We start from the raw sequence: 27635 nt of genomic DNA, 5'->3' as shown, positions 1-27635 counted from the left end.
GGAGAACATGTAGTTTTAGTGTGCGTGTGTGTGTGTGAGCGAGAGAGAGAGAGGGGGGGAGAGAGAGAGAGAGGGAGAGGGAGAGAGAGTCTTGCACATGGGGAGTGGGGAAACCGCCTCTCACATCTGGCTCGCCTTGTCAGAGGTCCAGCCTCTCATGCAGAAGTTGTGTTGAAACATTTCTGCCCCTTCGCCCCATAAACAGATGAGTCGGGCCGGTGAAGGGCCGAGATGCTGATTCAATGAAATCAGTGTAGCTTACATCTCTACTGGGTCCAAATCCTGCCAATAGGACCTCATCCGCCTCCGCTGGTGCAGGAAGGTGACGCAGCGCGAAAGGAGCTTATACCAGGTGAAGCGGTGACGACCATTGCGGCAGCCCGGACGCGGCAGCCCGGACGCAGCAGCCGGGGCGCACTGTCCCAGCCCGGTGCCGCTGCACGTTGGAATAAAGACACCGAGGAATAACGGGCGTTGACGGAGCGCTGGTTTTAGCCCGGGAATATGCGTCCGGCTGCGCCGCAATGACAAGCCAGCGAAAGTCTGCCAAGCTACAGCTGCGGCGGTCGATCAGCGAGCAGCTGAGGGACTCCACGTCCAAGGCTTGGGATCTGCTGTGGAGGAATGTCCGGGAGAGACGGCTGGCAGGTTAGAGAGCCAAACCCAGTGGACGTGAAACTTATGTGAATGTGCGGGGTATAGTTTATTCTCATTGTGACTGACACACGTCTGTCAGGTAGATCCATTAGGCTCCATACTCTAACAGCAGCGTGAGACGTGAACAGCATAGGCTCTTAAAAAGCCAACAGAAATATATCTTAATGTCTTAATATTGAATTCATGAATATTTGTATTTTGCCTGTCAGTGTTGGAGGTCATCATTTTTAATAATAGAATATAGACCTTGTGACAACTTTAATGTATTAGAAAGATATGAAAGACAAAAGTTGATCTGCATACAGCCTGTGTGTTATGCCCGTGGTGTCATGCGCAGCGCGCTCCCTGATATTTTGGGAAGGTCATTGTCAAATTTAGTGCTCAAAACAGCACAGGCATGTGCAGCCGACAGGACAGGAGGAGTCCGGCCAGTGTTTCAGATGCCAGCCGTCCAGCATTTGTTGTTCCAGTCCGGAGAAAGGTTTAATTTGCTCCTTGGACTGTCCAGAGCTTCGAGGGGGATTTAAGGAGTTTGGGTGTCAGATTTCTTATACAGCCTATCTGCACGGAGTCTAAATATTCTCATGTGCGCGCCAATGCAGCAAGTTTTGGAGGGTCAGCCAGTTTGCTCTGTGGCCTGGATGCGCAGAGTTAGATGTCTATCTGTCTCAACTGTGCGTCAGAGAGGGAGGAGGAGGAGGCGGAGGAGGAAAGTGAGGGAAGGCGAGGAGAGAGAGAGAGGGAGAGAGAGAGAGAGAGAGATGGAGAGATGCAGAGAACTGCAGCTGTCTCCTCGGTTTAATATAATTACTCAGATACCCGCCTCTTCAGCAAATTAAGCGACGAACATTCCCACATTCACAACGCCACTGACCAGCACAGGCCACGATATGTCGCTGAAAGCCGCTGCAGCCTGGGAGACCTATTCAAGTGCACAGCAAGTGAAAAATCACAAAACGCTACCTAAAGAGCGTTTTAACTATTGCATGATGGGTAATTACTAACTCTGATTAATATTGCTTTAGTGATTAATCAGCGAGGAATATCGGTCAAATGGAGCACCAGAGAACACCTGCTGCCCCAGTAATCCTCTTTCCCCTTATTTCTCACCCCCTTTATCCTGTCCTCTAGCCAGATCCCAAAACCCCCTTAAACCCACAGCCCCGCCCCTCACCCCACTGCTTAACCCATCAGCTCGCAAGGCACACAGTTCACATCTGTCTGGATCTGATTTGGAGATGGGGGGATCCTTAAAATGTGCACATCTGGCCTTACCGTTATGCTGGTATTCAGCAGTGAATGTTCCACTCTATGATTTTGTGAAAGCGAATGGAAAATATCAGATCAGGAAGTGGATGCTGAGAGTTAAGTCAGATGTTTTTAGTTTGAAACTGTTGAATTTATGTGTTTGTTTTTTTTATTCGGCATTTTGAGCATCGCCATAAAGTGAAATTAGAATAAAACAAAACATTTCCATGTAGAGACACAATAACAAATGGTGTACGCCAGACAACAGCTCATATAGCAGAGCACTTACGCACAAAAAGAAAACATATTAGAAACAATCCATTATTCACCTGGATTAAGCAACGGAACTGAAGTCACAAATGCACATTTGCTGAGATGCATTCATGGACACCAACGGACAGATCAGGGCCCTGAAAGGCTCAGTGCTGAAACTGGCTCAGTGGTGACGTTTATTTGATTGCGTTTATGGTTCCATTCAATCACCTGTGTGTTTGCGTGCGTGTGTGAAAAATGAGAGTTCACAATAGCACCTGGATTTAGTTGTAATCCCACTGACTTTTAGGTGAGCGGTGGGGGTCGGATCTCCCTTTGCGTGTGGGATTTGCGGGTCTTAGTTGCTTCGTTGTGAGTGTTTGTGTGTGTGTGTGTGTGTGTGTGTGTGTTTGTGTGTGTGTGGGTTTGTTAGAAACCAGAGATGCATCATTTTTCTCATCATATAGTTGTCACTGTGCCACCACACCTACCTGGAGCTGTCACTGCCACACTGAGAATACTCAGTAATGATGCTCTAATTGAATAATGATCAGAGCTGAGTGTCTTCTTATTAGTGGCCCTGAGTGCATTCAAAGACAAAGACAAATTCAGAAGCCTCTTTGTGCTTTCATAAATCATATCAAGGCTGAATCAAATCAGGCTTTTGGCAACTTTTCAAAAAGATAAATCTTCTCATGCTTCTCCCAAACAAATCTTTTTTACCTTTTGTTAGCAAGCAATTCTTCCTATACAGCTCCAGAATGTGCACGATGCTGCTGTGTGTCTTTTGTAGATGAAGAGAAGAGCACACATTTCAATATGTCAATTTTATGATTTATTAAAACATTAAAATATATATTTTTTAGTTTAGTTTGCTTCCAGTAACAATTCAGATATTTATTTATTTATTTTTTTAACTCTTTTGAGCCTGAGATACTCAGGCGTGGAGTCCCTTGGCTGTGTCTACGTCTAAGGTTGAAGATTGAAGGTGACAAGGGCCCTGAAGCTTAGAAATACCCCGACTGTGGAGCTCAGGTGTCATAACCTCATAAAGGGCTTTTCATAATGAGATCTGCAGCTTTTTTTCCTAACTGTCTCTTCACTTCTGCTCTTATCTTTGTCTCAAAATCTACTGTTTCACTAAGACGTTTCCTCAGATAACTGGTGCAGCTCTTTCAGTCCGCTCTTTAGTTTGCCTTGTGTGGTTTGTGCCCTGTCCTGGCCAGCTGTAACTGAGACAGAGCGATGGTTATTGTATTACTGACTGCTTACTACAGCTCTGCCCTGTGCCAGTCCATTTACACACATCTATTTAGCTCACTATCACTTTACTGTGTCAGCCTGCTGTGCCCTGCAGCGGGGGGGGGGGGGGGGGGGGGGGGGGTAATGTTTGCCCAGTGCTCTGTGTAGTGTTTTTGCCTTCATTTTCTTTTGTCAGTTTATCTAGACTGATATTTTTTTTCTGTGATTGCCTCCAGAGGGCAGTCTAATCCAATCCAATTAAATTACAGATGTAATATTTCACAACTTCACTGACTTTGTTTGACTGAGCATGACTTAATGCGCATTTCTATGATTTCAGACTGTTCAGCTGCAGCTTTCTGACAGCGTATGACCCACAGACAAAAAAGCCTCTCTCTAATGCCTCTCTACTGTGAGATCAGGTGTGCGTGTGTGTGACTGCTGACCTAAAATTGACTTTGCCATGACCTACTTTTCATGTGCAACTCCATCCTTCTCTTACCCCCTGCCTATCACGTCCCTAAAATGAATTAAAATGACCCCCTACACCCTCTAGTCCTGGCACCATCACCATCCTACCAAACTAGGTCACAGTATGAACTTGCCTCCTCCTTTCACCACATTCCATACATTTATCCGCTAACTCGGTTACTGTATGGCAACGTTCAGCCACACCTTTCAGACATTAGCATTGCTCCTTACAGCTACTATACGACTGATTTCTGTTGCTTTCTGAGGCCCAAGCAGGGAATGTGGGTGGTGTATATGTGCTGGACCAGTTATAGATAGATAGATAGATAGATAATTTGTTTATCACCAAGGGGAAATTCATGTGTCCATTGGCTCATTGTGGATAATAATAATAATAATAAAAACATTTAATAATAAATAAACAATACTAATTAGATTAGTCCATTTCCTGTGGCTGAGGTGTTGTATAGCCTCAGTTATGTTAAATGTCATGTGATTTGAACGTGATGGTGTGGAGTTAGAGAACAGTTCTCAATGGCATTACAGTCTTACTCTGCATTAGCAACAATAGCTTTGGTCCTACATACATTCCTCGGTGCAGAGTCACACACCCACATACTCTCCATTGTTCTGCCCTTTCCCTTTTCACATTAGGATAGGGCCGTTGGGACAGTGGTTTTCTCCAAGCCTTTCCCCTCTCTGATCAAATCTCCCATCCCAGATATGCCCCTTCTCACACACACACACACACACACACACACACACACACACACACACACACACACACACACACAAGTACATATGCCCCAGGCATGTACCAAATTGTGTCTTTGGCAGAGCTTCAGGAAGCAGAGCAGTGCTCCCTGAGCTCTCATGCCATTGGCCGCCGGTCATGTGACCAAAGGAAAGACTTTGTGGAAGCAAGAGTTTGTGATTCTTCCTCCCATCTCAGCTGAGAAGTCAGCATGTGTTAGTGTGTGTGTGTGTGTGGGGGAGAATGAGGTCTGTCATCTGAGTCAGGTGGTGTGATGAGCCTTGTGTGTTTGTTTGACTGTGGTGAGCTGAAGCGAGGAGGCGGGCGCGTGGGGGAGCTGATCCGGCTTCCAGTGAGAGCATGTCAGAGGCAGGAATTCACAAGGAGTGCTCACACAACAACTCATCAGGGTGAGAGGGAGGAAGGCTTGTAGGTTAGCGAGGATTATATTGTTATGTTAGGAAGTTGTGGACAGCAGCGTGCTCGTTATGGATGATGCGGACTCTGCAGTAAATCTGGACAGTGTGGCTACCTCAGCACACTGTGGAGGTGCAGACCCAGCAAACGCTGCCAGAAACGAAGAGACAGTAAACTACAATATGGACAGTGTGGACAATGCAAACGCAATAGAAACTGCCAAAGATGAAGATATTACCGGTCCAGCCATCATGGACAAGGCGGGGGACGACGCCCCGTGTGCTGACACCGTCGGTGCTGAGGGGAGCACGGACAGTGCTGATGTTACAGACAGCAGGAGCGTGGAAACTGATGACACTGTGGACAGTATGGATCAAAGTGCCAAGGGCGACAGTAACGGCTGCGAGAGCGACGGCGACAGCACCAGCGAGAGCACTTGTCTGGAGGCCATGACGCCTGACGGGCAGGACTACTACCTGAGGCTGGGCGATACCCCTCAACGCCGCTCTGCCCTGCGTCTCTCACGCATCATTGCCCGCCAGCAGCTGCTACGGAGGCTGGCACAAGGTAGAAAGAGAGAGAGAGTAATGGCAGAGTTATAATGTGTTATAATGTTTGGAATATCACTGTGAATAGATTTGTGCCTGGTTTTACAGTCTGTGACCTGAATTTGACTTAAAGTTGGACGTTTTCTCAAGAAAAAAAGGAAGAAATTGTATAAATTTAATCAACTGATGTCATATTTTTTCACATTGCTTGTATTTCTTCCTCCAGATGTGCTGCGTTTACAAGCGGGAGATGGAACATGAGTTTTTTTTTATGGTTTTAACCTTACCATTTAATTTATGATGCTTCTCATGAATGTTTAGTTTTCTTTCCTTCTGTGGATGAACTCAAGAAACCCCCTCGTCAGCTCGTCCCCTCAGACATAGAGAAGAGATGTGGGGGGCGGATTCTAACAATGTAAGCTTCGATAAAGAAAGTGTGAAACAGGAAGATTCTGATTGTAGCCTTTTCACGGAAGATCGTGTCTTTTCTCACTGAGTATTCTTTATGGGCAAAAGCTTGCACACTTAAGATTCTCAGTACTCCCACTTCCTTCTGGTTTTACTCAGTGAGACATTTCCCCCTCCGAAGATATTTTTCATAACTCTGAAAGAAGTCACAACAAACCCTAAAGGACTGTGTTATTGTGTTATTCTTTTTGTCTGTGTCTCCTCTACCAAACTCATCAGCTTTGTATTCGATGGTCACTTCCTCAACTTCCTGTCACATGACTTATGTTTCCCTGGGAACGAACAGAACATCCTGATGGAAAATTGGAAATTGCCACAGCATAGAGGCTTTGGGCTGTTCCACACGCTCCTGTTATGTGCGTTGAGTTCATTGCAGGGGATGAGCTGCTCTCCTCTGTGCGCTGAGGTTTTTCCCACGTATGATATTCGTACATTTAAAACACATACAGATACAGTAGTGTGTGTTTTTCGAATCACCATGATGACTGTGGTCTGTTGAAGCAGCAGTAACATGTCAAGTCTTGTGTTAGGTGGTTTTTTTTTCTCACCCCTGCTTATAAATTTGAGAGTGAGAGAGACATGAGTGTTTCGGCAGGTGAGGAATGTAGACGGAGGAGCAAGTTTATGCCTGTGCTGGATTTGGGTGATGGTATGACTTATTTAACTTTCACTCCCTTGCCTCTTACACTTGCACACACTTTTTTGCCTCCTCTTCTGCAATCATACTCTTTCTCTTACTCACCCACACACACACACACACACACACACACACACACACACACACACACACACACACACACACACACACATACACGCTCCGCAGTTGCATTCCACTTCGCAGCAGCTGCTCGACTGTCAGACAGACTTAAATAAAAAAGAACTCCGTGACCTAACCAAACCTACATCTGATTCTTCTTAAAAGCAATAGATTTTGATTCATATCTTATTGTACATGGCCTCTCCAACCATTTAGATTTATACATGCACATGTCTGTGTACTGACAGGTGACTATTTAAAGCAGCTGTTGTCAATATATTTACGGTCACAGTGGAACAATGACCATGTGTAACACTGCTACACAGCGTTACACTGTGTGCTGCCTGCTCTGCACCAAATGGCAAAATGACACAGTTAGCAACCAGCTAGTGAACAGAGTGGAGCAATTGGCAACTAAAAAAGCCTGTAATTTCCCTCAGGAGATGATGGAGACCAAAAACAGCTGAAAGGAGCTGTGAATGTTGGATTTAATATTCATCAGGAGGCCAGAAACACGACTCAAAATGAATTCTGATGTTGCTCTGTGTCTGCTGGATGTGAATATAGGCAACAAGCCACGAATAAGTTCGCTGTATCAACTTAGAAGGTGATATGTGTTGTGATCACAACTCCTGCCCCCAAGCAGCTCAGTTTTTGTGAAGTTAAAGGAAAATCCAACATAAGCTCTGTTTCCACCGCAGGAACCTCTGAGGAACTCAGTTTCCCAGGAACCATGGGTCTGGGATAAGTGTTCAGGGGAGAGATAGTTTTACCCCTAAAAACTCCCCTTACTTTATGAGGGTTTCAGGAGCTTTAAGGGTGAGGCTGATTGGTCAGGGATGCTTTTGTTTTCCACAGCATTGATATACACCTGGCATTTCCAAAAAACCCGTAACTGCAAACACGTTGTTTCACTTGGCCCCACTGTGGAAAAATCACAAAATACTGCAGGAACTTTTACCGCTGGGAAAGTTCCTGGACATTGACTTCTTCTGAAATTAAAGTATCTCGAACTTTTGGTGGAAATGAACCTATAGTTGTTGTGTCCAAAATCCATAATAAATATTAAAGCTAAGCAGGTTGTCAGTACACAGACTGTTCATGCTGGAAAAGTGGAAAAAAAAAAAAAAAAAACTGAGTCTACGCCAAACAGTCAGCATTCACGCTAAAAAAACAACTGATTTTTGAGTGTGCGGTTGATGGATGCTATTTTCCCATGGTGCAATGCACAAAGGAAATTGAGGAGCGCCTTTCAGCTGCAAAGAATTAAAACAAATAGGCCATTTTCTCAGGAGACATTTTGAGTTGTCATTGCAGGCAGGAAACGCACATGAGACACATTTTATTAACAGTGTAAGCAGCGCCAGTGAGCTAACGTGCACAGTGCTAAGACCCCGGCACTTGCTCACCTAAATGGAATATATAGTCATATACAATATTAGTAATTACACCAGTGTTTTTCTTTTTTATGGCATGTCTAAAGTTACACAAAGTGAAACAAATTACTATTATATTCATGTAAAAAAACACTTTGATGTCTGTTTGTAAAGTTCAATTGGTAGTGACATTCATCTGCATAAAGGATTGCATCATTTCCTCTTAGTATACATTTACATATATTTATATGCTGGTATATAATATATACATTCAGTGTGCAGTATGGAAGCAGGGCACACTGATGCTGTTGATGCTGTTTCAGCACGAGCCTCCAGAACAGGCTCACTGCTTCTTGCCATAGATTCTCTCAAAATCCACTGGAACGATGAAACATCATTTATCCAAAAGATATTCCCTAATTTGGTGTTTTGGTGATGATAGAGGTCATTGTCTTACACCATGACGCAAATCTCCTTCAAGTTTTCATTTGGGTTGAAAGGCAGAAACTGTGATTCAGCTCACTTTCATACTTACTGCTGCAGAGTCCGAGTCACCGAACGGTTTCTTCAGCTCGTTTATTCGGATGTTTTAATTCTGACTTGTCACCTGTATGTGTTTTATTTCAACGGAAGCCTTTTTATGAGCAGCTCTCACTGAATTGAGTGACAGTTCGCTCTCTATCACTCACGGCCATTCTCACCACAACCACTGGTGCTCTGCCAAACCACAAGGCTGCACTGACTGCTGCTCCAAGCCGAGCACCAAATGTTTTCCATTCAAGTCAAATCACTGAAAGGCAAAAGGAATACGATGCGGCACATACAAACGGTCACTTTACATGCCATAACCATAGCCTGAAGCCATATAATAATTTGACAGAAATGTAAATGCACTTCTGTCGCATGTTGCTTTAACACCCTCTGCTGGAGAAAAAGTGGCATAACCAAACACACAGACGGATCACATTCAGTCTTGTCTCATCCAATCTCATCATATCCAACCTTATTAATGCAGTCTGGTAACTCACCATAACCCCCGGTGCTGTTACTAATTATGGCTAACTGCTAACCTTCAGCAGTCCTGCCAGGACCTGTCATGTTATATCCCGGGCTGTGCTGTCCCGCAGTTAGTGATGCGCAGGAGACTCTGTGCCTGAACCTGCACTGATGTGATGCCAGCGTTGATTCTGTTTTACAGTACATTCCTTAGGACTCAACATCATCGCAGATGAACCGTGCGGGACAGGACAGACATATTCCCCCCTCCCTTCCTTCCTCCCTCCCTCTCTCCCTTCACTCCTCCTCTGCCTTCTTCACTAGTTTTTTTTTTCTTTCTTTGTGACCTTTAAACATGAAGGAGTAAGTGCTTTAGCTTATGTGGGAATATGGCTGCTTTCCAGGCATCCTGTGCGTGTATGTGTGTGTATGCATGTGTGTGTGTAGTGTTGTAGAGACACTCAGTTCATGCTTACGCAGTCTCCTCTGTCCCTTTTTTTCTGTGATGTTTATATCTTAGTTATTATTATTTAATTGATTTTGACTTAAGCAACATTTAGATATGACTTTGTAAAATGAAGTAACTACTCTCTGGTTCTACTCTCTACCTCAGTACAGTTATCCCAGCTGAGTCCCACTGACATGTTCAGTCCAGGGACTTCCTGTTGCTGTTCTTAGCTCACATGCCGCTCTGGACGCTTGGGAAATTCAGAGCAGGAACTGATGTCATGCGAGGCACTTCAGGGTCCTTGAGACCCAGTATTACACAGACATAATACTGAGAAAAGCCTGTCAGAAAGTCAAGGTTTCTGCCGCTGGATAAAAGGGAGAAAATGAAAGCTAGAGGAAAGAAAGGTGAAGGCACACTTTCAGAAACAAAAAAAAAGCTGTGAGGACATTGGGGTGCTTGTACTAGATGTATTATGTAACATAGTGGGCACCCTGTTAAGTAAGGAATTGCCTTACAGCCCCTTTTGTCCCATACATGGACGTCCATATTCACACACCCACACATAGTCAAACGCACACTCACACACATACCATCTGTCTACCTTCCCTGCTGTTGTTCTAGTGGCCTACTGCCTGTTGTCATATATTCTACGCTGCAGGAAAGCAGCGACATGGAATAGGCTGAAGGAAAAGCACGGTAGGCAGCTCGGATTAGCTCTGCCCGACTGTGCGCATTGGTGTGTTTTGTGGTCCACTAATAACATGTTTGTGTACTAATTAATCTCTTGATTAAATTCTGCACAGATGAATAGCAACGCTTTGTTCCCACGTTGACAGGAGCTTTGCCGCTTGGCACCGTTGTGCACAAACACAAAGACGCATCACCAATTCCACATGCACAAACACTATGATGAAGTGCGCCACTCTGTGCTTATTTTTTTTTTCAACCTTATCTCAGGACCACAATGGCTTCATGAGTAGTTATTACGTTTGAATGCGACACTCGAAAAGTCGGTGTTGGTGCAATTTGTTGATGGAAGGTTTTGAGGTTCTATGTAGGATAAGTTATGCATTTACAAGTACGATAACCCATTCATTTATGTATGAGGGCTGCAGTTAGTATTTCCACTGCTGCAAAGTGCAGCACAAAAACCTCCAGCCTGCAGTTTAGATGGAAACAACCAGAACTGATCTATGAAGATTTACAGCAGCATTTACCTGAATACTTACAGATGATCCCAAACTTTAGCTGTGGCGTCACGGGAGGAGGTTATGTGTTTGGAAACAGTTTGGAGAAAATGCTGTGATGGTGACTCTGTCATTTATGAGGCTGTTTCCCCCTTCGCCAGACTCTGCTGTAACTGAATCATCAACTTTGCATTAGATTACAGCAAATTTTGGTGTAAGGCTTTTTATTGTCAACAAATCCAATGAAAAACTGTGTTTAGTCAGTTTCTAAAGACTTTTTTTTTTTTTTACATTCCCCAGCCTGTGTTTAGCCCGCCTGTTCCTTCTAAAGACAAAAACCTTGAAAAACTAGTCATGAATATATAGTTTCTCATTTTCTAAAGCAGCTGTAGTGCTGTCGTTTTTAGCAAACCTTACTCAAACAGGAATAGACTGTGCATTTGTTGACTTTATGGCACCACAACCTTGTGTGTGGGATTGGCTCAAAATAAACTACAGCTCCTGCGTTCTCTGTACTGAAGGAACATGTTGACCTGTGCAACCTCACTGAAGTGTTTCTAATGCAGGTCTGTGGCACAATCTGGAATAATCAGGATCTTTTTTTAAAAAAAAACCTGGTTTCTATAAAGAGAGAAATCTTTCAAATCTCACATGCAGTGAATAAGTGGCTGCTGTGGTATGTCTTCCTCCCTGCGGTTTTCTCACAGGGTCTGTCCATCTCTACTGCCCTCCCCACCCCAGCTGTCTGCCTGTCTCATCCTTTTTGCATTCTCTCTGACTCACTGGGGGCAACATCTGGACTGTACTAAATGTCTGTGCTGGTGTGAGTGTGTGTGTAATGTATGTGTGTGTTTTCACACTGCATCCTCCCACACTACTGATCTGGTTCCTGCAGTATTGTACAGTAAACTCGTAGAAAGAGGACGAGGTCAGAGTCTCCTTGCTATAGCCTGCCAGTCGGTTCAGCTGACATGTGAAGTTAGCGTCCACCAGTCGTCAGTCTGTGACCTCAGGGTGGGGGGGTGGGGGGGCTGGCTGATGCAAACGCCAGCTGAAATGAGCCATTTCCTCCGTGGATTAGATGTGGCAATAGCAGCTCTCAAAGAAGATGTGGAGTCCTGTTGGATCAAAGTGGAAGAAAGGATGAAAAGGTGTCAGCAAAAGAAACATGGACAGATGGATTAAGGAAAATGTGTTAGGGAGTATTTTTGTTTAGAGAAAGATAAGGTTAAGAGTAAGAGAAAGGGGAAAGCTATATTCAGGATGTAGAAAGAAATGGGCACAAGAAGGAATAAAAGGGAAAAGGCAAGAAAGTAGAACAAGAGTGAGGAGACGAAAGGAGAAGCAGAGAGAGAGCTGTAAAAATAGAGAGATATTGTATGTGGATCCTAACAAAGCAGAAAGTGCGAGAGAGGAGGTTGAGGAGAAAATTAGAGGGAAGAGAAAACCTGCATGGGGCAGGCTGGTAGAGGGAGGCAGAGTTGTAAACACAAGGGGTTGGAAAGGCAGCGAGGAAGGAAAGCACAGAAAGTTGCCACTTGATGGAAAGCTGGACGGTAGTGAATGGATGTGCGATGGGACAGAGAGGGAAACTTCAGTCTTGAGCAAAGGAGAAAGAAATAGCAGCATGTCATCACCCGCACCATGAAGGCTTCAAGTAAGTTTTCAGTTCTCTTGGGTTTCCTGCCTCTCACTGGAATTTCTCTTTTCTCTACGGCCTATTTTCAGAGTGTTACCAAAAAAAAAAAAAAAAAATCTTTTCACGATCTGCCCATGTGTTGCCTCATATGTGATTTGGAGAGAGGAGTTATGCTGAGAATGTTGGGAGAGGGACGTAATTGCTGGATTGCGGTGGCAGGATCATTTCCTGTGACCGTTCTCATCTCTGATGGTGAAGACGGAGGCTTTTTATTGCCATGCTGAACTTTGTCCCCTGTGTTTCTGCGGTGCCCTCTCGCTGCCTCCTTCACTTGCCAGCACCTCTGAACCAATGAATGAGACGAGTGAGAGGGAATGAGTGGGGCTTTGAGAAGAGGTATGAGATGAGGGCGGTGATTTTTAAGGATGATGCGGGATTACTGTTGTCGCCGGTGGTTTTTCACCTGCGTTTGTTTGTTTGTTTGTTTGATTGTCAAAGCACTGACCTGATTTGCACCTGATGGAGGGATGGGTCATGGGCCAGGGTAAGATTTTGGTGTGAATTCGATTAAAGGCGGCGGATCCAGGAATTTTTTAACACGGCAAGAAAGGACGTATTTCAACATTGTAAATTTCTCAGGAAATAATGTAGGCTATCAGTCTTAATGTAAAATATCTGACATATTACTGGTGTTGATATCTATGACATTTGGTGCAGATCAGGATAATAATCCGGATCTGACAGATGTGTGTAGGATTTTTTGGCCTTGGCGGAGGTATATACACTCTACTTAATGCCATTCTAGTTAATGAGAGTGATATTTTTGTGTTATATTTGATAGCTTTGTGTGAAGGTTGATTTTATTTTGAAAAACTGGTCATACAGCTATTTCTTCTTCTTCTTCTTTCTCCATTTCTGCTTTGAGTTTTTAGAAGATATCCCTCTACGTCTCTCTTGTCCTTGTTTTACATATACATGTGTATGTATGGGTGTGATTGTGAGGATGGGTGTCTGTATGTATATTATATATAAATTTATACTTCTGTATTTTTTTTTTTTAAATCTGCAAAGATTTTTTAAACCAAGATCATTCATATGTCTTTGTAAGCACAGAGCTCTGCAGAGCGGTTTAATCAGTGTCTGCTCATAAAGAAAATATACACACACACACACGTTTGAGAGCTGCCAGTTTAGCAGTCTGAGCAATACATATGCAAGCGGAAAAAAGTAGTAAAACAAATGCCTGTAAAACGTCTCGTAATTCTGGCGGCAGCGGCTAATGGGGTGTGGTGCCATGTGTAAGGCCTGTTAAATTTATGCAATAACAGCTGAAACCTGGCCGCTGGTTCATGTGAGTGGATATTGTTTGAAAGTACAGGATATTTCATGTTAAACTGTGTAAACTGTCCCTTTGTCCTCTCAGGATAATGCGCATCCCTCTCTGGCTCACGTCCAGCTTTTTCCAATCCCATCATTCCAGTGAATTCCCAGAGGAAAATGTAATTCCCTCAGATGTTCCTCCCCCATATGCTGAAAATGCTGGGATAAGGAGAACAGATGAATACAATGTTATGTTCTTCATTTTTGTCTTTGAGTCTAAATTTATTTATATTTTAGAGAGAAAATAATTAACACAGCCCATCAAGCTTGGCATAGAGAAGACATACAGTCCACTGGAATTCCCAGAGGGAAATTTAATAATGTGGGACTTTCCTCCTTCAACATGATGTGATATTAGCTCCCTTACTCTTAACTGTTTTCAGATTTTGTATTAAACGGTAAAACCATAAATGCCAAAAAATCTGTCTAATCTGTGTGTAATCAACATGCCCCTACTGCTTTATTTTTGCTTTGCAGAGATTGAGGCTAAGGAGGCTTGTGATTGGCTTAGAGCTGCAGGATTTCCACAGTATGCCCAGCTCTACGAAGGTAACACACACACACACACACACACACACACACACACACACAACACACAGTAGCCAAAGTCCAGAATTTATCCAGCTGCCTTGCTTCACACAAACATTCGCCTCTTCATTTCTCTCCGTTTGTTCACTCCTGCTTCTTGTTTTCTCTCTGTCTGACTCCTTCTGTCTTATTTTTTCCATCATCTCTGTCTCTCTCTCTTTCTGCAATCCCTCCATCTTCATATCCCCATCTTCTGGGCCTCTGTGTTCTATTTCCAGGCTTCAGTTCCTGTCCAGAGGGAGGGGTCATGGGAAAGGCCTTGTTATCACTGCTGGGACTCTCACACAGATTCTCTTTCTCTCTTCCTTCTTCCACCTTTCTCTCTGTCTCTCTACCCTTTCCTCGACTCGCCCACACTCTTTCTGTTGGTCATCTCCCTGTCAAAGCCTGCATTTTCTTGCTCTTCCTTCGTCTGTCCTTTCTTTCATCTTGCCCGCTTTCCACCTTTCTGGAAAAGCTACAGGCATTCATTCATGTGATGATCATCAAGCCTCATACAATTGAGACACAAACAGGAAATGGCCCCAGTAATCTAAGAAGTGGCTCTTAAAATCCAGCAGTCCTTCTTTAGCAGCACACACACACACACACACGCATACACACACACACACACACACACACACATACACACACACACGCACACACACACACACACTGCACTTCTCTGACAAATCCTGTGAGTTCCAGTAATGTCGGGTTATGGATGCTGGCCTCTGGGACTCTGTGGCGGCTCCCGGGCGCACATGATGCCTGCAGTCTGCCACCACACACAGAGAATCGCCAAAATAAAAGCCTTGAGTCATTTTGGCATTGTGCAGAATCCAAGTTATTTTGGGGGTTTGAAAATTTGTCTGAGTCTGTGTCTGTGTGTGTCTGTGTGTGTTCTGTAAACTCCAGATGCAGATGGCAGGTGTTCACTGTAGCAGCAGTTGTGCTGTATACTTCAGTTAAACTGTCAGAGGAAACTGCTATCTCCAGTCTCCTGTCAGTCAAACTCAGTCTCTCATTCTCACTATTTCTTCTCTCTCTCTCTGACTGTGTCTCATAGATTCCCAGTTTCCAATTGATATTTCCTCAGTGAAAAGGGACCATGACTTCTTGGACCGGGATCTGGTGGAGCCTCTGTGTCGGTAAGAACACACATATTCATACTGTACACTTACACACCGGACACACGCAGACCTCGTTTAACACCAGTAAAATCACCCCAGAATCCTTTTCTGCCCCCCAGCTCTATGCATTGACTTGTCTCTGCGGCCTGGTGCTAACAGGCTAATCATTAGACGTCTGACCCCGACCCTTAACGAACTCCCCACCCCCGTCTCCCGCTCAGACACCCAGCCTTTGATCTGGTCACCGCCCCCTCCCCACTGCCACGCTCTGATCTCCCATTCAAAGAGAGGAGACCCTCAGGGGGCAAAACACGGGTGGTGGTGGTGGTGGGGTAGAAGGGAGTGGGAGTTAAGGGGTGAGGGTAACGGGGAAGGAGTGAGTGGATGCCAGTGTATTCTACCAGATGGCTTTGAGCGGTGCCTCTGCGCACTTCTATGATCTCTCTGTTTCACATCTCCTATTCTCCTCCTCAGTGAAGTTTTCCCAGCATGCACAAGCACACGCCCCTCCCCACCCTTATCTTTTTGCCCCCAATGTCTATGATAGAGGAGGGGTGTGGTAATTATAGCGTTAGTGATTCCTGACAGCTATATTGCACGAGAATACACATCAGACCCCCCTGAGCTGTGTCTCAGGAGCTGTAAAATCATAATGAGGTCTCTCTTGTTCCGTGCATCACTCTTTACATTTACATTACGTTTTTTTTTTCACATTTTAGATTATTTAGCTTACTCGTGCTTGCAAAAAATACACATTGTATGGAACATAGACTTCTCAACCTGTATGAATATATGTGCAGTCGAGGATTGTTTGTACCATCCTGCAGCAGAAACACAGGGTGTGGAGACTACAGTGGCTCCCTCTGTATATTTTCCAACTTGAATGTTACTTTAAGCTTGAAAGACAGTTGATATGACAGCTCCATGCTTGCTGTTGGTGTTTTTTTTTTTTTTTTGGTACAGCAACAAGCAATCCCCCCTGTCTGCTAGTTTGTGTGAGAGGACAGAGAATTTTAACAGTGTACAAACAAGGATTTCCCAGAGGCTGAAATCTTTTAAATGACAGAGGTCACAAGACCCAAAAACATGTTTTTAATGATCCAATCATGAAAGGCACCAACACAGACACCACCCTGCTATCCAGCTTCTGTTCACATCCCATTCAGTTGCAGAAAGGGGGAGACAGTGGGTGGGAAGGATGGGTGCAGACAGCAGAGAGACGTTTTTTTTTTTTTTGTAAGGATGTTGCCCCCAGCACTCTAGAGTATGGAAGTAAAAGAGGGGGTGGGAATGGGTGACAGATAAGGGGAGGAGGGAAGGAGCCGGCTGCGCTTCAGCGTGAGGATGTCCCAGAAGAGTGATGCTAGAGAAGGCGAGGGAGGAATAGGGAGGAGAAAGGGCACGGACGAGAGGAGAGAGGCAGGGTGAGAAGAAAGGGATAGACAGAGTCAGAGAAGATCAAATAGGAGAAATGAAGGGGCACGTCTGAAAGACTCAGAAGAAAAGAAGGAGAAGGTGGTAGTGAAAAGTAAGAGAGGAGAGTGAAAGTGAGCAGCGTAGTGCAACAGACAGAATATATCTAACCTACCAGCTCTAGCATGTTTGATTGACACTGTGTGTGTGTGTGTGTGTGTGTGTGTGTGTGTGTGTGTGTGTGTGTGCGTGTGCGTGTGTTGCAGACGTCTAAATACTCTGAACAAGTGTGCCTCCATGAAACTGGATGTCAGCCACCCCAAGAAGAAAGTAAGCCAAACTTTTTTTAACTTTACATTTGTTTGTTTTTACAAGGAAATACAGAGAACGTAGCCAACGGTCAGGAATAGACACATTTTTCTGTAATATCTTTGTGGAGATTTGTTCATCACTTATTATATGCCCTTATTATACAAATGAATACTTTGTCTTTGCAATATACATCTGAAAATGTGATTCCATGGGGCTGAAGGGGGGGGGGGGGGGGTGATGTCATTTAGACTGTGTTCACATGTCATTCTGGTGCATTTACATTCAGTCCAACTGATTTATGGCAGATGGGAATGTTGTTATTCAGACTAGATCAATGGCTGCGCACTGACTCAAAATGGTCTTCACTCCCATATATATATATAATTACCAGTAGAGATGATGACAGGTTTGGTTAACCATCCCAACCCGCCCAGGGAGGTCGACATCTCAAAACAATCAACAATACAAGAAGCACACAGTGAAAACTCTATCAAGAATGTACAGAGACAATAATACATCAGATATATCAAGTATACCATCGATATCTCAAATATAATAAAAGAAAATAATAAATAGTTGTAAATTACATGAAATGAGACATTAAAGTGTTGTACATTACAACCGGGAAATCTCCACTCATTTTGTTCTATTAACTTAACTATTAACTAACAGAGATGTATGTTTTCATCGTATCATTTCGCCAAGAAGCTGCACCCAAAATACTGTAGCCTCTATCCAAAATTACAATTGCTACATTTAGAAGAAATGTTCTGTTTCATAGTCTCGGTTCAAACCTCAAAGTGAGACTTTGAAGAACAAAATTTGTTTTGATTTCACGTCACATGTAGTGCTGATGAAGGGTATCTGTAATCTGTCATTCCATGTGTTTACAACCCTGGATTTATTTGTTGTAAATCTTAAATGGACTAGAAGTAAGAGAAAAAAATTAGTCAGGATATTTCTTCTTACACCAAATCAACTACCTGTGTGAACACAAACACAAACTCCTCATGGACTGTGTTACCTAATGCTTCCTTCATCCTTCCATAGGGTGATGACTCTGATGAAGATGACCCGTTGGCTATCAGCAAACGTTGGACATTCGAGTGGAGTAGCCGACGCTGGTCTCGCCTACAAGACTTCCTGTTGGACAGCACCAATGAAAGCAGCCCGACGGGTCAGGGGGAGGAGGGTCTGCGCAGCACAGTGAGCAGTGAGAGCGTGCTGACGGACCTGAGCGAGCAGGAGATCACAGAAATCTCCTCGCTGCACAGTGAGGACTCCGCCTCCGCCATGCCTGACTCTATATCTATGGCATCCCTTTCCGCTTCCTACCAACCGCCAAGGGAACTCCCACACTACAACTCCCTGCCAATCAAGAGCAGCCGCCATGGGCAAGGAGGGCGGAGCAAAGCCAAAGAGTTTTTGCGTCGAATGGAAATGATGCGCACTTGGGGGCCATCCACAAGGCGGAAAAGCTCAAATCGCAGGCCGCCGCTGGTCATCAGCGGGCCGGTGTTACAGGGGGAGGAGCCTCAGGCACTGCAGATGCTTCAGTGTACTCCCATCAGCCAATTAGAGCACAGCCCTAAACACATCCATGAAACTGATGGAGACACTTCTCCTGTCAGCCTTACCAATGATTGTAAAGACCAATCCATGGTGAGTGTGAGCCCCAGCAGTGAGACAGTGGCGCCCAATGTAAAGGCACCTGTGTGTACAAAACCCCGCACTGCCAGCAAGAGAAGCAGCATGTATCTGGAGGATATGGAGCTGCCTTCTCAGGGTAAGAGGACTGAAGGGCAGAGCCAGTTTGGCAGAAACCAGTTTCACTCATATGAAAACCTCCTTATTCACATCCCCAAAGACCATAAGCCAGGCACCTTTCCAAAAGCTCTATCCATAGAGAGCCTGGCACCTTCCCCTGGCGACAAGAACAATGGCTCTCAGACACAGGCCCAGACTTCTCCACCCAACAATGGCCTGGGTGAGCCCTGGTCTGGTAAACCTCTTTCCAAGCCCCCCTGTCCTGGAGCGCCACGGGGCAGCAGGGCGAGTGTTTATGACAACGTGCCGGGCTCCCACCTGTACGCCAGCACAGGAGACCTGCTGGACTTAGAGAAAGAGGACAACCTGTTCCCTCACCTGGATGACATCATCCAGCACGTCAGCGGCCTGCAACAAATAGTGGACCACTGGAGCCGCAGCGTGCTGCCCGAGGGTGAGACAGGGGAGGGGGAGGAGGAAGGGGAGGGCAGGACCACCCCCAGCGAAGGCGAGAGAGATGGCGTCTCCTTGAATGACACCGATTCAACAGGGACCAGTCGGGAGAGGCGGGACTCTGGAGTTGGGGCCTCACTGACAAGACCACGGTGAGCAGCTGCTCAGATCATTTGGGTTTATTAAAACTTGGGTTGTGTTTTCATAGTTTTGGCCCTCATTTTTATTGGTTATGAAAACATTGTGAACACCAAAGTAATCAGTGAGATCTTGGAACATGCACACATCACTACAGCAAAGTCTAATAAGGCAACAAACAAGCTGTCAGACGGTCAGACAGGCTGTAAACAAGCCTGATCATTGAAAACACTTTATTTGGAGGTAAAACTGAAAGTGAGGGCCCCCAAAATATCACTGATAATACTTTCATTGCAGAGGAAGACTGTAGTACATATGGTTGGCAAAAGCTGAACCAGTAAGTTGGTCTACAAGCTGTGAGGGATGTTTACAATGAACGGTTAATAAGGAATAATTTAATAGCAGCTACACCTTCATTCTCTTTGCTGGAGTTTGCCCAAACCTCCAGCTTTGGAGCCAGGATGGGGCAGTTTGATGGTTGTGTTTCCCGCATTGTTGTATTTTTCTGTCTGTATACCCAGATCTACAATCTTATTATCACAGATGAGAAACAATGAGAATTATCCTTTAAATTGACCTGATCCGGCCTCTACATTAGCTGAATCACTCTGAGTCTCCTGTTCTTTTCTCCCCCATCCCAGTCTGCGATGGCCCAGCTTCAGAACCTCTGATCATCTCAACCAGCCAGCTTCCTCACTGCAGATCGGCAGCCAATCAGCAGGCCAGCTCAGCCTGCTGCAGAAGTTCTCTTTGCTCCGCCTCACCGCCATCATGGAGAAATACTCTATGTCTAACAAACACGGCTGGACATGGTGGGTATCCGCGCTGCCACACACCACATCCTGACAGAGATTGTACCCCGTCTTTGTCCATATGTTTTTCTCTTCTTCTCCACAAAGTGGCTATTAGCTCATATTTTATGCATGAGTTCATAATTCAGGGAATTTACAAGATGTGATGTCAGACACTTTGACATGGAAAGTGTCTGGAACCTCTGGTCTTACTTTTATTTTATTTTTTTCACTGTATTCTCATTTAAATTATATGAACAAACTTTCTGTTTTGTTTTTATTGCCTTATAATTTCCAATCTTCCATGCCAACTGAGGAATATGTGCTCTGTGACAGCAATAGTGTCACAGCTATTACAGTGGCCTCTGTTACTTACAGCTTCTCTTCATCAGAGCTGAAATAGCAGGACCATATGCACAGTCAACACAACATCTGCTTCACGTACTTCACTGATCCTTGCAGCAAGCACGGGTTTGTGCATACTCAGTAATCAAAGGCTCCAGTGTTGGTCAAAAAAGAGGCTTTAGATTCACATCCGCAAAAAAAAAAAAAAACCCACCAGTCTCCATGACCCGCAAACACAAGCACATCCTTGTGTTGTTAACGACCGGTCCTGTTAATTTTTTATTATCCCCGAGAGGGAAATTCTGTTGACCAGCATCTACATGAGGAGAGAGATAATGAAAGCACAGGCCGCTCTTTCTCCCACACACTTCCCTAATTGTTTTCTGTCTATCGCTCCCAGGTCTGTGCCCAAGTTTATGAAGCGCATCAAGGTGCCAGACTACAAAGAGAAGAGTGTGTTTGGTGTTCCCCTCATCGTCCATGTCCAGCGTTGTGGTTTTCCGCTCCCTCTGTGTTTACAGCAGGCCCTCAGCCACCTCAGAACACACTGTCTGGACCAGGTTAGAAAACAGCTTTTACAGGACTGGATTAGAATCTGTACATTTCTTCCTCATTCTGCTAATTTTGGTTGTTTAAATCTGAAATACGAGTCAGCTGACAAAAAGCCTTGTGCTTTGTTTTTTTTCTCTTCATCTCTCGCCGCTGGCGTTCCCCTCTCAGGTGGGATTGTTCCGTAAATCCGGCGTGAAGTCTCGTATTCAGGCTCTGAGGCAGCAGTGTGAGCTGTCCCCTGACTCTGTGAGCTACGAGGACCAGTCGGCCTACGACGTAGCCGACATGGTCAAGCAGTTCTTCAGAGACTTGCCTGAGCCTCTGCTAACAAGCAAGCTGGGGGAAACTTTCCTGCATATTTACCAGTGTAAGTCGCCCTCAGGAGCCGTGAATCCCGTGACACGTCGTCACGGCAAACACACAAAATCACACAAAATACTGAAGCTGTCGCAACACAGCTGATGGTATCTGCCTCTGGCCAAGGAGATCATTCGGATGTGGATTGGTTCAGCGAGCCAATAAACTGATGTTACTTTCATGAGTTGAATTTCAAACAGTTTACATTGCAGCTACAGCAAGTAGAAGAAATAAGTGACACATATTTTTCATGTCTAACAACGACTGTTTGATACTTTTATTTCCTTTAGAATAATCGTTTTTGATCACATCCAAAATGCTGCAAATTACCTTCTTTTTTTCAGTCATCAAATATATCAGCAGCACTAACCAACTCTGACCAAAATAGTAGTATAGTATACTTCCTGTATATATATAATTTTATGTTTGAAATGTGCATATGTGCTCTTAAAGACATCAAATATTTGGCGTTGGGTCATCTGGTGGCTAAATGGTTAAAACACATACCAATTGTCAACTATCAAAATAGAAAATTGCCAAAATGATCATCTTTAAAATATATATATTGGGTTTTGGTAACTGTGACTTTTTCTTCAATCCATCATTCAATTCCTCTTTTCTTCAGACGTCCCAAAGGAGCAGAGGTTGCAGGCCGTCAGAGCGGCCATTTTGCTGATGCCAGACGAAAACAGGGAGGTCCTGCAGACGCTGCTCTGCTTCCTGCGTGACGTCACTTCCTTGGTGGAGGAGAACCAGATGACACCAATGAACCTGGCCGTTTGCCTGGGACCTTCGCTCTTCCACCTCAGCATACTGAAGAACGAGACGCTGTCGCCAAGGTGCGCGTCTGAACTGACGAGGGCACCGATGCTCAAACTTGGTGGCCGAAGTCTTATGATTTATTACGTTGTTTTATACCTGTTTTCACCGTTATTACATTTGTGCCTAGCAGTAATACTTCTTATAATGGCAGTAGTATAAGTAAAGTCACTTCTGCTGTCATTACTATTATGGTCACCGATTTCCCTCTATGTAATTTTCCACCATGTCAATATCAAGCTTCCCCCGTGTTATTATTTTATACTGTTGTTTGGTGGAGGTCCTCATGATAGAATATAGCTTTTACTCCGATAAGTGCGTTCTTCTGTTTCTCCATGTAAACACTCACATGTTTTATGTTCTGCGTATTTCTGTTCCTCAAGGTCAATCCAGAGGAAGTACACCACAGGCCGTCCCGATCAGAAAGACCTGAATGAGAACCTGGCCGCCACTCAGGGCCTGGCGCACATGATCACTGAGTGCCAGCGTCTGTTCCAGGTCAGGATTGACTATTTACAGCAGTTAGATTGTTCTTGTTTGTTTCCATAACAGTAAAAAAATTGTAAATGACTGACCACAGTTTTACAATTCATTGTGTTGACAAAGAAATAATGCATGACCACGTCTTTATGTATGAAATTAACAGACAAAAATAACATGGAGCGGGGTGACGTTTCCTCTGCTGAGTTGTTATTATCCAAGGACACTCTATAACTGTGTCTGAGCTCATTTCTAAAACTGTATATCATCATTACCTTGAGGCTGTCAGCGTGTACAGTGTATTTACTGCTGGTGTCAGCGAAAACCTCTAAAGGGACTAAGAAAACAGGCTTGATTACCATGTGCTTCTGCGTTTAATGTGGTTTGAAGAGTTTTCAGATAAACAAGAGTGGATGACTCTTCTTGACTCAGGATACTGTACTGTACTGATAATGTACTAATATACTTCCAAAACATTAAAAAGGACCAGTGTTGAAGTTTAAAGGTTTTTATATGATGGTGATTTTTGAAAGGCAGTGAGTGGACGCTGGATATTATAATTTTTGTACCAAAAAAAAGTGTATATGTTATTGATGTAATGGTAAATAGAAAACCCCGTTAAATTGCACTTATTTGTCAAAGTGTATTTCCTGTTTCAGACTTGGTAATCTTTAGCACAGAGCTGATGTGATGTGATGTGATGCACGTCCTCTGGCTGTTCCCCTAGATCCCAGAGGAGATGGTGACGCAGTCTCGCAACTCGTACATGGAGGCTGAGCTGATGGTGCCCCCGCTGGACGAGCTGTGCAAGGCTCACGAGGAGGAAGTGGATGAGGAAGAGGAAGAGGAGGATGAGGAAGGATCCTATCATACACACCTAGAAAGCCTGGTCCAGAACCTGCTGAAAGAAGCCAGGGATAAGAGCAAAGGCTGGGTGTCTCGCTCAACTACTGACCACACCGAACTGGCATTTAAAAAGGTGTGTGGTCATTGAGATGCTGGAATATGATTGGATTTTGAGAGGGGTGGGAGGGAAAGACACAGGGGAGGGAAAACAGGGAATATGAGCATCATTATAAATGTTACCTAGAGGTTTAAAGGGCCAAAAGAAATTAAATTAAAGGAATCTTTTTACACACATTTCTGTGCGCCCACTTATACATTCAAATTATACATGATAAGATAAGGCATAAAGCTCTTTTGTACCCACCCTGTCACAATAAATCTAACACTCCCCATGTGTTTGTGTGTAAGGTAGGGGATGGTAACCCTCTGAGGCGGTGGCGAGTGTGTGTGGAGGTGTCCGCAGCTCCCAGTGAGGTGCTGCAGCGGCTGCTGAAAGAGCGCCCTCTGTGGCAGACCGAACTACAGCAGGAGAAGGTTCTGGAGACGCTGGATAAACAGACAGACGTGTACCAGTACTCCTGCCGCAACATGGCGCCTCAGCCCAGCTGTGACTACGTGGTACTAAGGTCAGGATTACTGAAATTCATTCGGAAGTGTTTGTGTATGTTAGAGGCTGTTATCTAAAGAATGTTTTCCATCACTGAGCAGTAGGTAGCACTCCAGGTACAAACAATACCAACTGATACATGAAAAGCTTGTATTTTAAGACTATTCAAAACAACCTGCTCAAATATTTCCCTTATATACAGGAACATTTCTGAAATACCATACTGTATAAAAAAATTAATCTCTGTCTATTTTGAGATTTAAATAATTGACAAAGTCATTTTCTCAAACAGAACATTTGCTGCTTGTATTGGTCTTACAGTAAATTAGTAAATTCAATCGTAAACTGAAATCACTTTGCACTGGGATACTATTACTGACATTTTTCATCGTTTCCTGATGTTATATGTCGGTATAGATCAAGAAAATATTTATTAGTTTCAGTCCTAATAAAAAGGTTATCAAACAATATATCACATTCCTACATTCAATGTCTGACTGAGCTCACAGCTTCTCTATTTTGTGTCTCTCCACCCCCTCAGATCATGGCGTACAGACCTGTGCAAAGGCTCATGTGCGCTGGTGTGTGTGTCCGTCGAACATGACGACAGCCCACGCGTGGGAGCGGTGAGGGGGGTTGTGCTGGAGTCACAGTACCTCCTCGAGCCCTGTGGGACGGGGAGGACGAGGCTCACCCATATCTCCAGAGTGGACCTCAGGTGTGGGCGGACTTCAAGTGCTCTTATAGTGAAGGTTTTGATAAACGTTGCGATCAATAATGTGCATTGTTTTCTATTCTCGCTACAGGGGGAGGTCTCCAGAATGGTACAACAAAGCGTTTGGTCACCTGTGTGTTAATGAAGCCCAGAGGATCCGCTCCTCTTTTCACCCTCTCGATCAGACGAGCACTGAGGCCAAGAGCTGAACCCCAGAAATGAAGCTTTTTTTTTCTTTTAAATCTTGGGTCACACTGCCAGAGCAGCTGGGCAAGACACCCAGTGACCCAGGAGCGGGAGTCATCCAGGCAACGGACTTTGGTGTCTTTTCATGCTGCTGAGCCACACTGATCATTACTGTACCATACTGTGCTGAGTTACAGTCATTCACACACAAAGAAGAGAGGGGTATTTTTCTCATGTATTCCAGTAATTCTGAATATCACTACTTATTTATTTTCCAAGCCATTTTTTTCATACCATAGAACAAACGTGGGTTTCCAAATATGAAACAACTTATTGTCTTTTACCAGCCGCTGATGTTTCGTATAATTGGCTCTTAACCATGTGCATTATTAGATGGGGTATTTTCAGTATTTATTGCTCTGGCTCATTCTTCAAAATCCTCACCTAAAAATACAATATCTTGCAAAAAATAAAAATAAAAAAGGAAAAGAAAGATGATCCAATGAATCAGGCAGCATCAGCAGGTTGGATCATGAGACTGTTTTTCTATAGTGTTGGTAAATGTTTAATCTCCAACACCTTCATTTGATATCACTTTAACTGTTATTGTAATAGATTACCTACCGGAAGCTTACACATAACTATAACTGATTTTGTAGAAGACTATGTGTGATCCAAGTTGGCATGAAAGTTCTCATATTTAAACTAAAAAACCTTTATTTGTATTGATTACTCTGAGGAATCTATCTTAACCCCATCTCTGTAAAGTGCCACATGGCCTGCCTGCAATATACATGAGCAATTTGATTGAAACTGTTTAGAACAATTTCTCTTCTCAGATGTTTTATTGACTAGAAGTGAGAAAACAGATCCTATTCACCCCTGATCTGATTTAATCATTGTACATTTTAGAAAAGCAGCCACACAAACAACATCATCAATATCTGATGATTACATCATATACACGATTATTCATTGATTTAAACTGGACCTCCCTGACCTACATCAGCACAAATCTGTGGAGCCTGCCACAGATGCTGTAAAGACACAAATCCCTGTCTACAGGAATAACCAGGATCAGTACAATATGGGTACATGACAGCACAACATTGTGAAAAGTGCACTAGCTTCAGGACAAACAAGTACGTGAGGGATCTGGATCACAGAAAGGGGAAACACTCATCGGGTCCATAAATGTGCTTTAACCCTGTTATGGATACATTGTGTTGGATATCACTGTTGATTTAGTCCTCTGTCATTATTTTCACTATTTTCAGTGTTAATCTTATCTAAATGAAATGTTATTTTAAAGTTATTATTGTCAGTATATCTCTGTATATGGTATCATTGTTGCTTTTCTTTTATTATTTTTGCTGTCATGTTATACAATGTCTAAGACATGTGACCATTTCACTGCTTCTGGGAAGCATGTTTGAAATTTTGCATGTGTGGGTGTGTGCATGGATGTACCTGTGTATCTGCGTTTTAGATATACGTACAGCCTGTATTGTAAATATATATAAATATATATATATATACATGACGCTTTCTGTGCCAGCAGATCAAACATCATAGCTTTTCAGGGTCTTCCTATCATATTGATATGCTGACATGTGAACTTTCCACACAGCATCCTACTAAAGCAATAGCAGACTAAAGCTTGCAGCTTTTTTTTTTGTTTCGGCTGTAGGCAGCGTTGCTATGGTGTTGCTATGATACAGTGTCTCTACACTGCCACTAAAATCCTGTGTGGATGCTGTTTCCTGGAGAACAGTGTGGCGTATGTGTGTGTGTGTGTGTGTGTGAATGCGTGAGTGTGTGCGTGTGTGTGTGTGTAAATATGTGTGTAGGAGAAGGACAAAAAGACAGACAAAAGAATGAATGAGTGACTTTGACACGAGCCCTCGGCTGTGTGTGGAGAGGCTCCAGATCGAGCTGAGTAGCTGATTTATGCTTGGTTATTTCTGACAAAGTGACAGAAAAAAAGAACCATTGTTTCTAAACAAGACAATAAAAAAAAAAAAAAAAAAAAAAAAAAAGAATTCAACACTGTTTTCTGTTTGTGGAAATGTTCTTCAGTGTCACAGTAGCTTAAATCACAGTAAACACTGTGTATCACAAATATGTTTTTACTTTGTTCTGTGCTCTTGTGTCCATTGAGTGGTGCTGTTGCCCTGCTGAAGTCTGGAGGTCATGAACGAACATGGGGAAAGTATGCCATCGAAAATATTTTGAGATAACTGAGTGAATGAAAAGTCATCACAACATCAGGGGATTCTCCCTAAGGACGTTTTCACTCTCTGTGTCCTTT

At 43.9% G+C, this 27635-nt stretch overlaps 1 protein-coding gene across 3 annotated transcripts; it reads left to right on the top strand.

Moving 5' to 3' along the window:
- Nucleotides 1-118: 118 nt before the first annotated feature.
- On the top strand, nucleotides 119-26867 carry LOC130181988 (stAR-related lipid transfer protein 13-like). Of its 3 annotated transcripts, none has more exons than XM_056396487.1 (14): nucleotides 119-648; nucleotides 14321-14392; nucleotides 15480-15561; nucleotides 17223-17286; nucleotides 18319-19640; nucleotides 20268-20438; nucleotides 21163-21322; nucleotides 21483-21681; nucleotides 22297-22510; nucleotides 22874-22988; nucleotides 23698-23949; nucleotides 24225-24442; nucleotides 24965-25141; nucleotides 25230-26867. In XM_056396487.1, exons 1-14 carry the CDS (start codon nucleotides 525-527, stop codon nucleotides 25345-25347), a joined length of 3288 nt encoding a protein of 1095 aa, XP_056252462.1. In that variant the 5' UTR covers nucleotides 119-524; the 3' UTR covers nucleotides 25348-26867. The 3 variants fall into 3 exon arrangements, with proteins under 3 accessions (XP_056252462.1, XP_056252461.1, XP_056252463.1); XM_056396486.1 differs by lacking the exon at nucleotides 119-648 and adding an exon at nucleotides 4740-5608; XM_056396488.1 differs by lacking the exon at nucleotides 119-648 and adding an exon at nucleotides 11854-12481.
- Nucleotides 26868-27635: the final 768 nt, after the last annotated feature.

This window comes from Seriola aureovittata, chromosome 15, assembly GCF_021018895.1.
Source record: "Seriola aureovittata isolate HTS-2021-v1 ecotype China chromosome 15, ASM2101889v1, whole genome shotgun sequence".
NCBI lineage: Eukaryota > Metazoa > Chordata > Actinopteri > Carangiformes > Carangidae > Seriola > Seriola aureovittata.
Note: the sequence above shows the minus strand (reverse complement) of the source record. Positions and strands in the feature narration are given on the sequence as shown.

Bases quoted from the DNA above. Each gene is read 5' to 3' on its own strand.
- LOC130181988 (XM_056396486.1), top strand. From the start codon at position 5,113: ATGGATGATGCGGACTCTGCAGTAAATCTGGACAGTGTGGCTACCTCA. The intron at 19,641-20,267 runs GTGAGCAGCTGC...CCCCCATCCCAG, and splicing joins GCCTCACTGACAAGACCACG to TCTGCGATGGCCCAGCTTCA. The intron at 21,323-21,482 runs GTTAGAAAACAG...TTCCCCTCTCAG, and splicing joins GAACACACTGTCTGGACCAG to GTGGGATTGTTCCGTAAATC.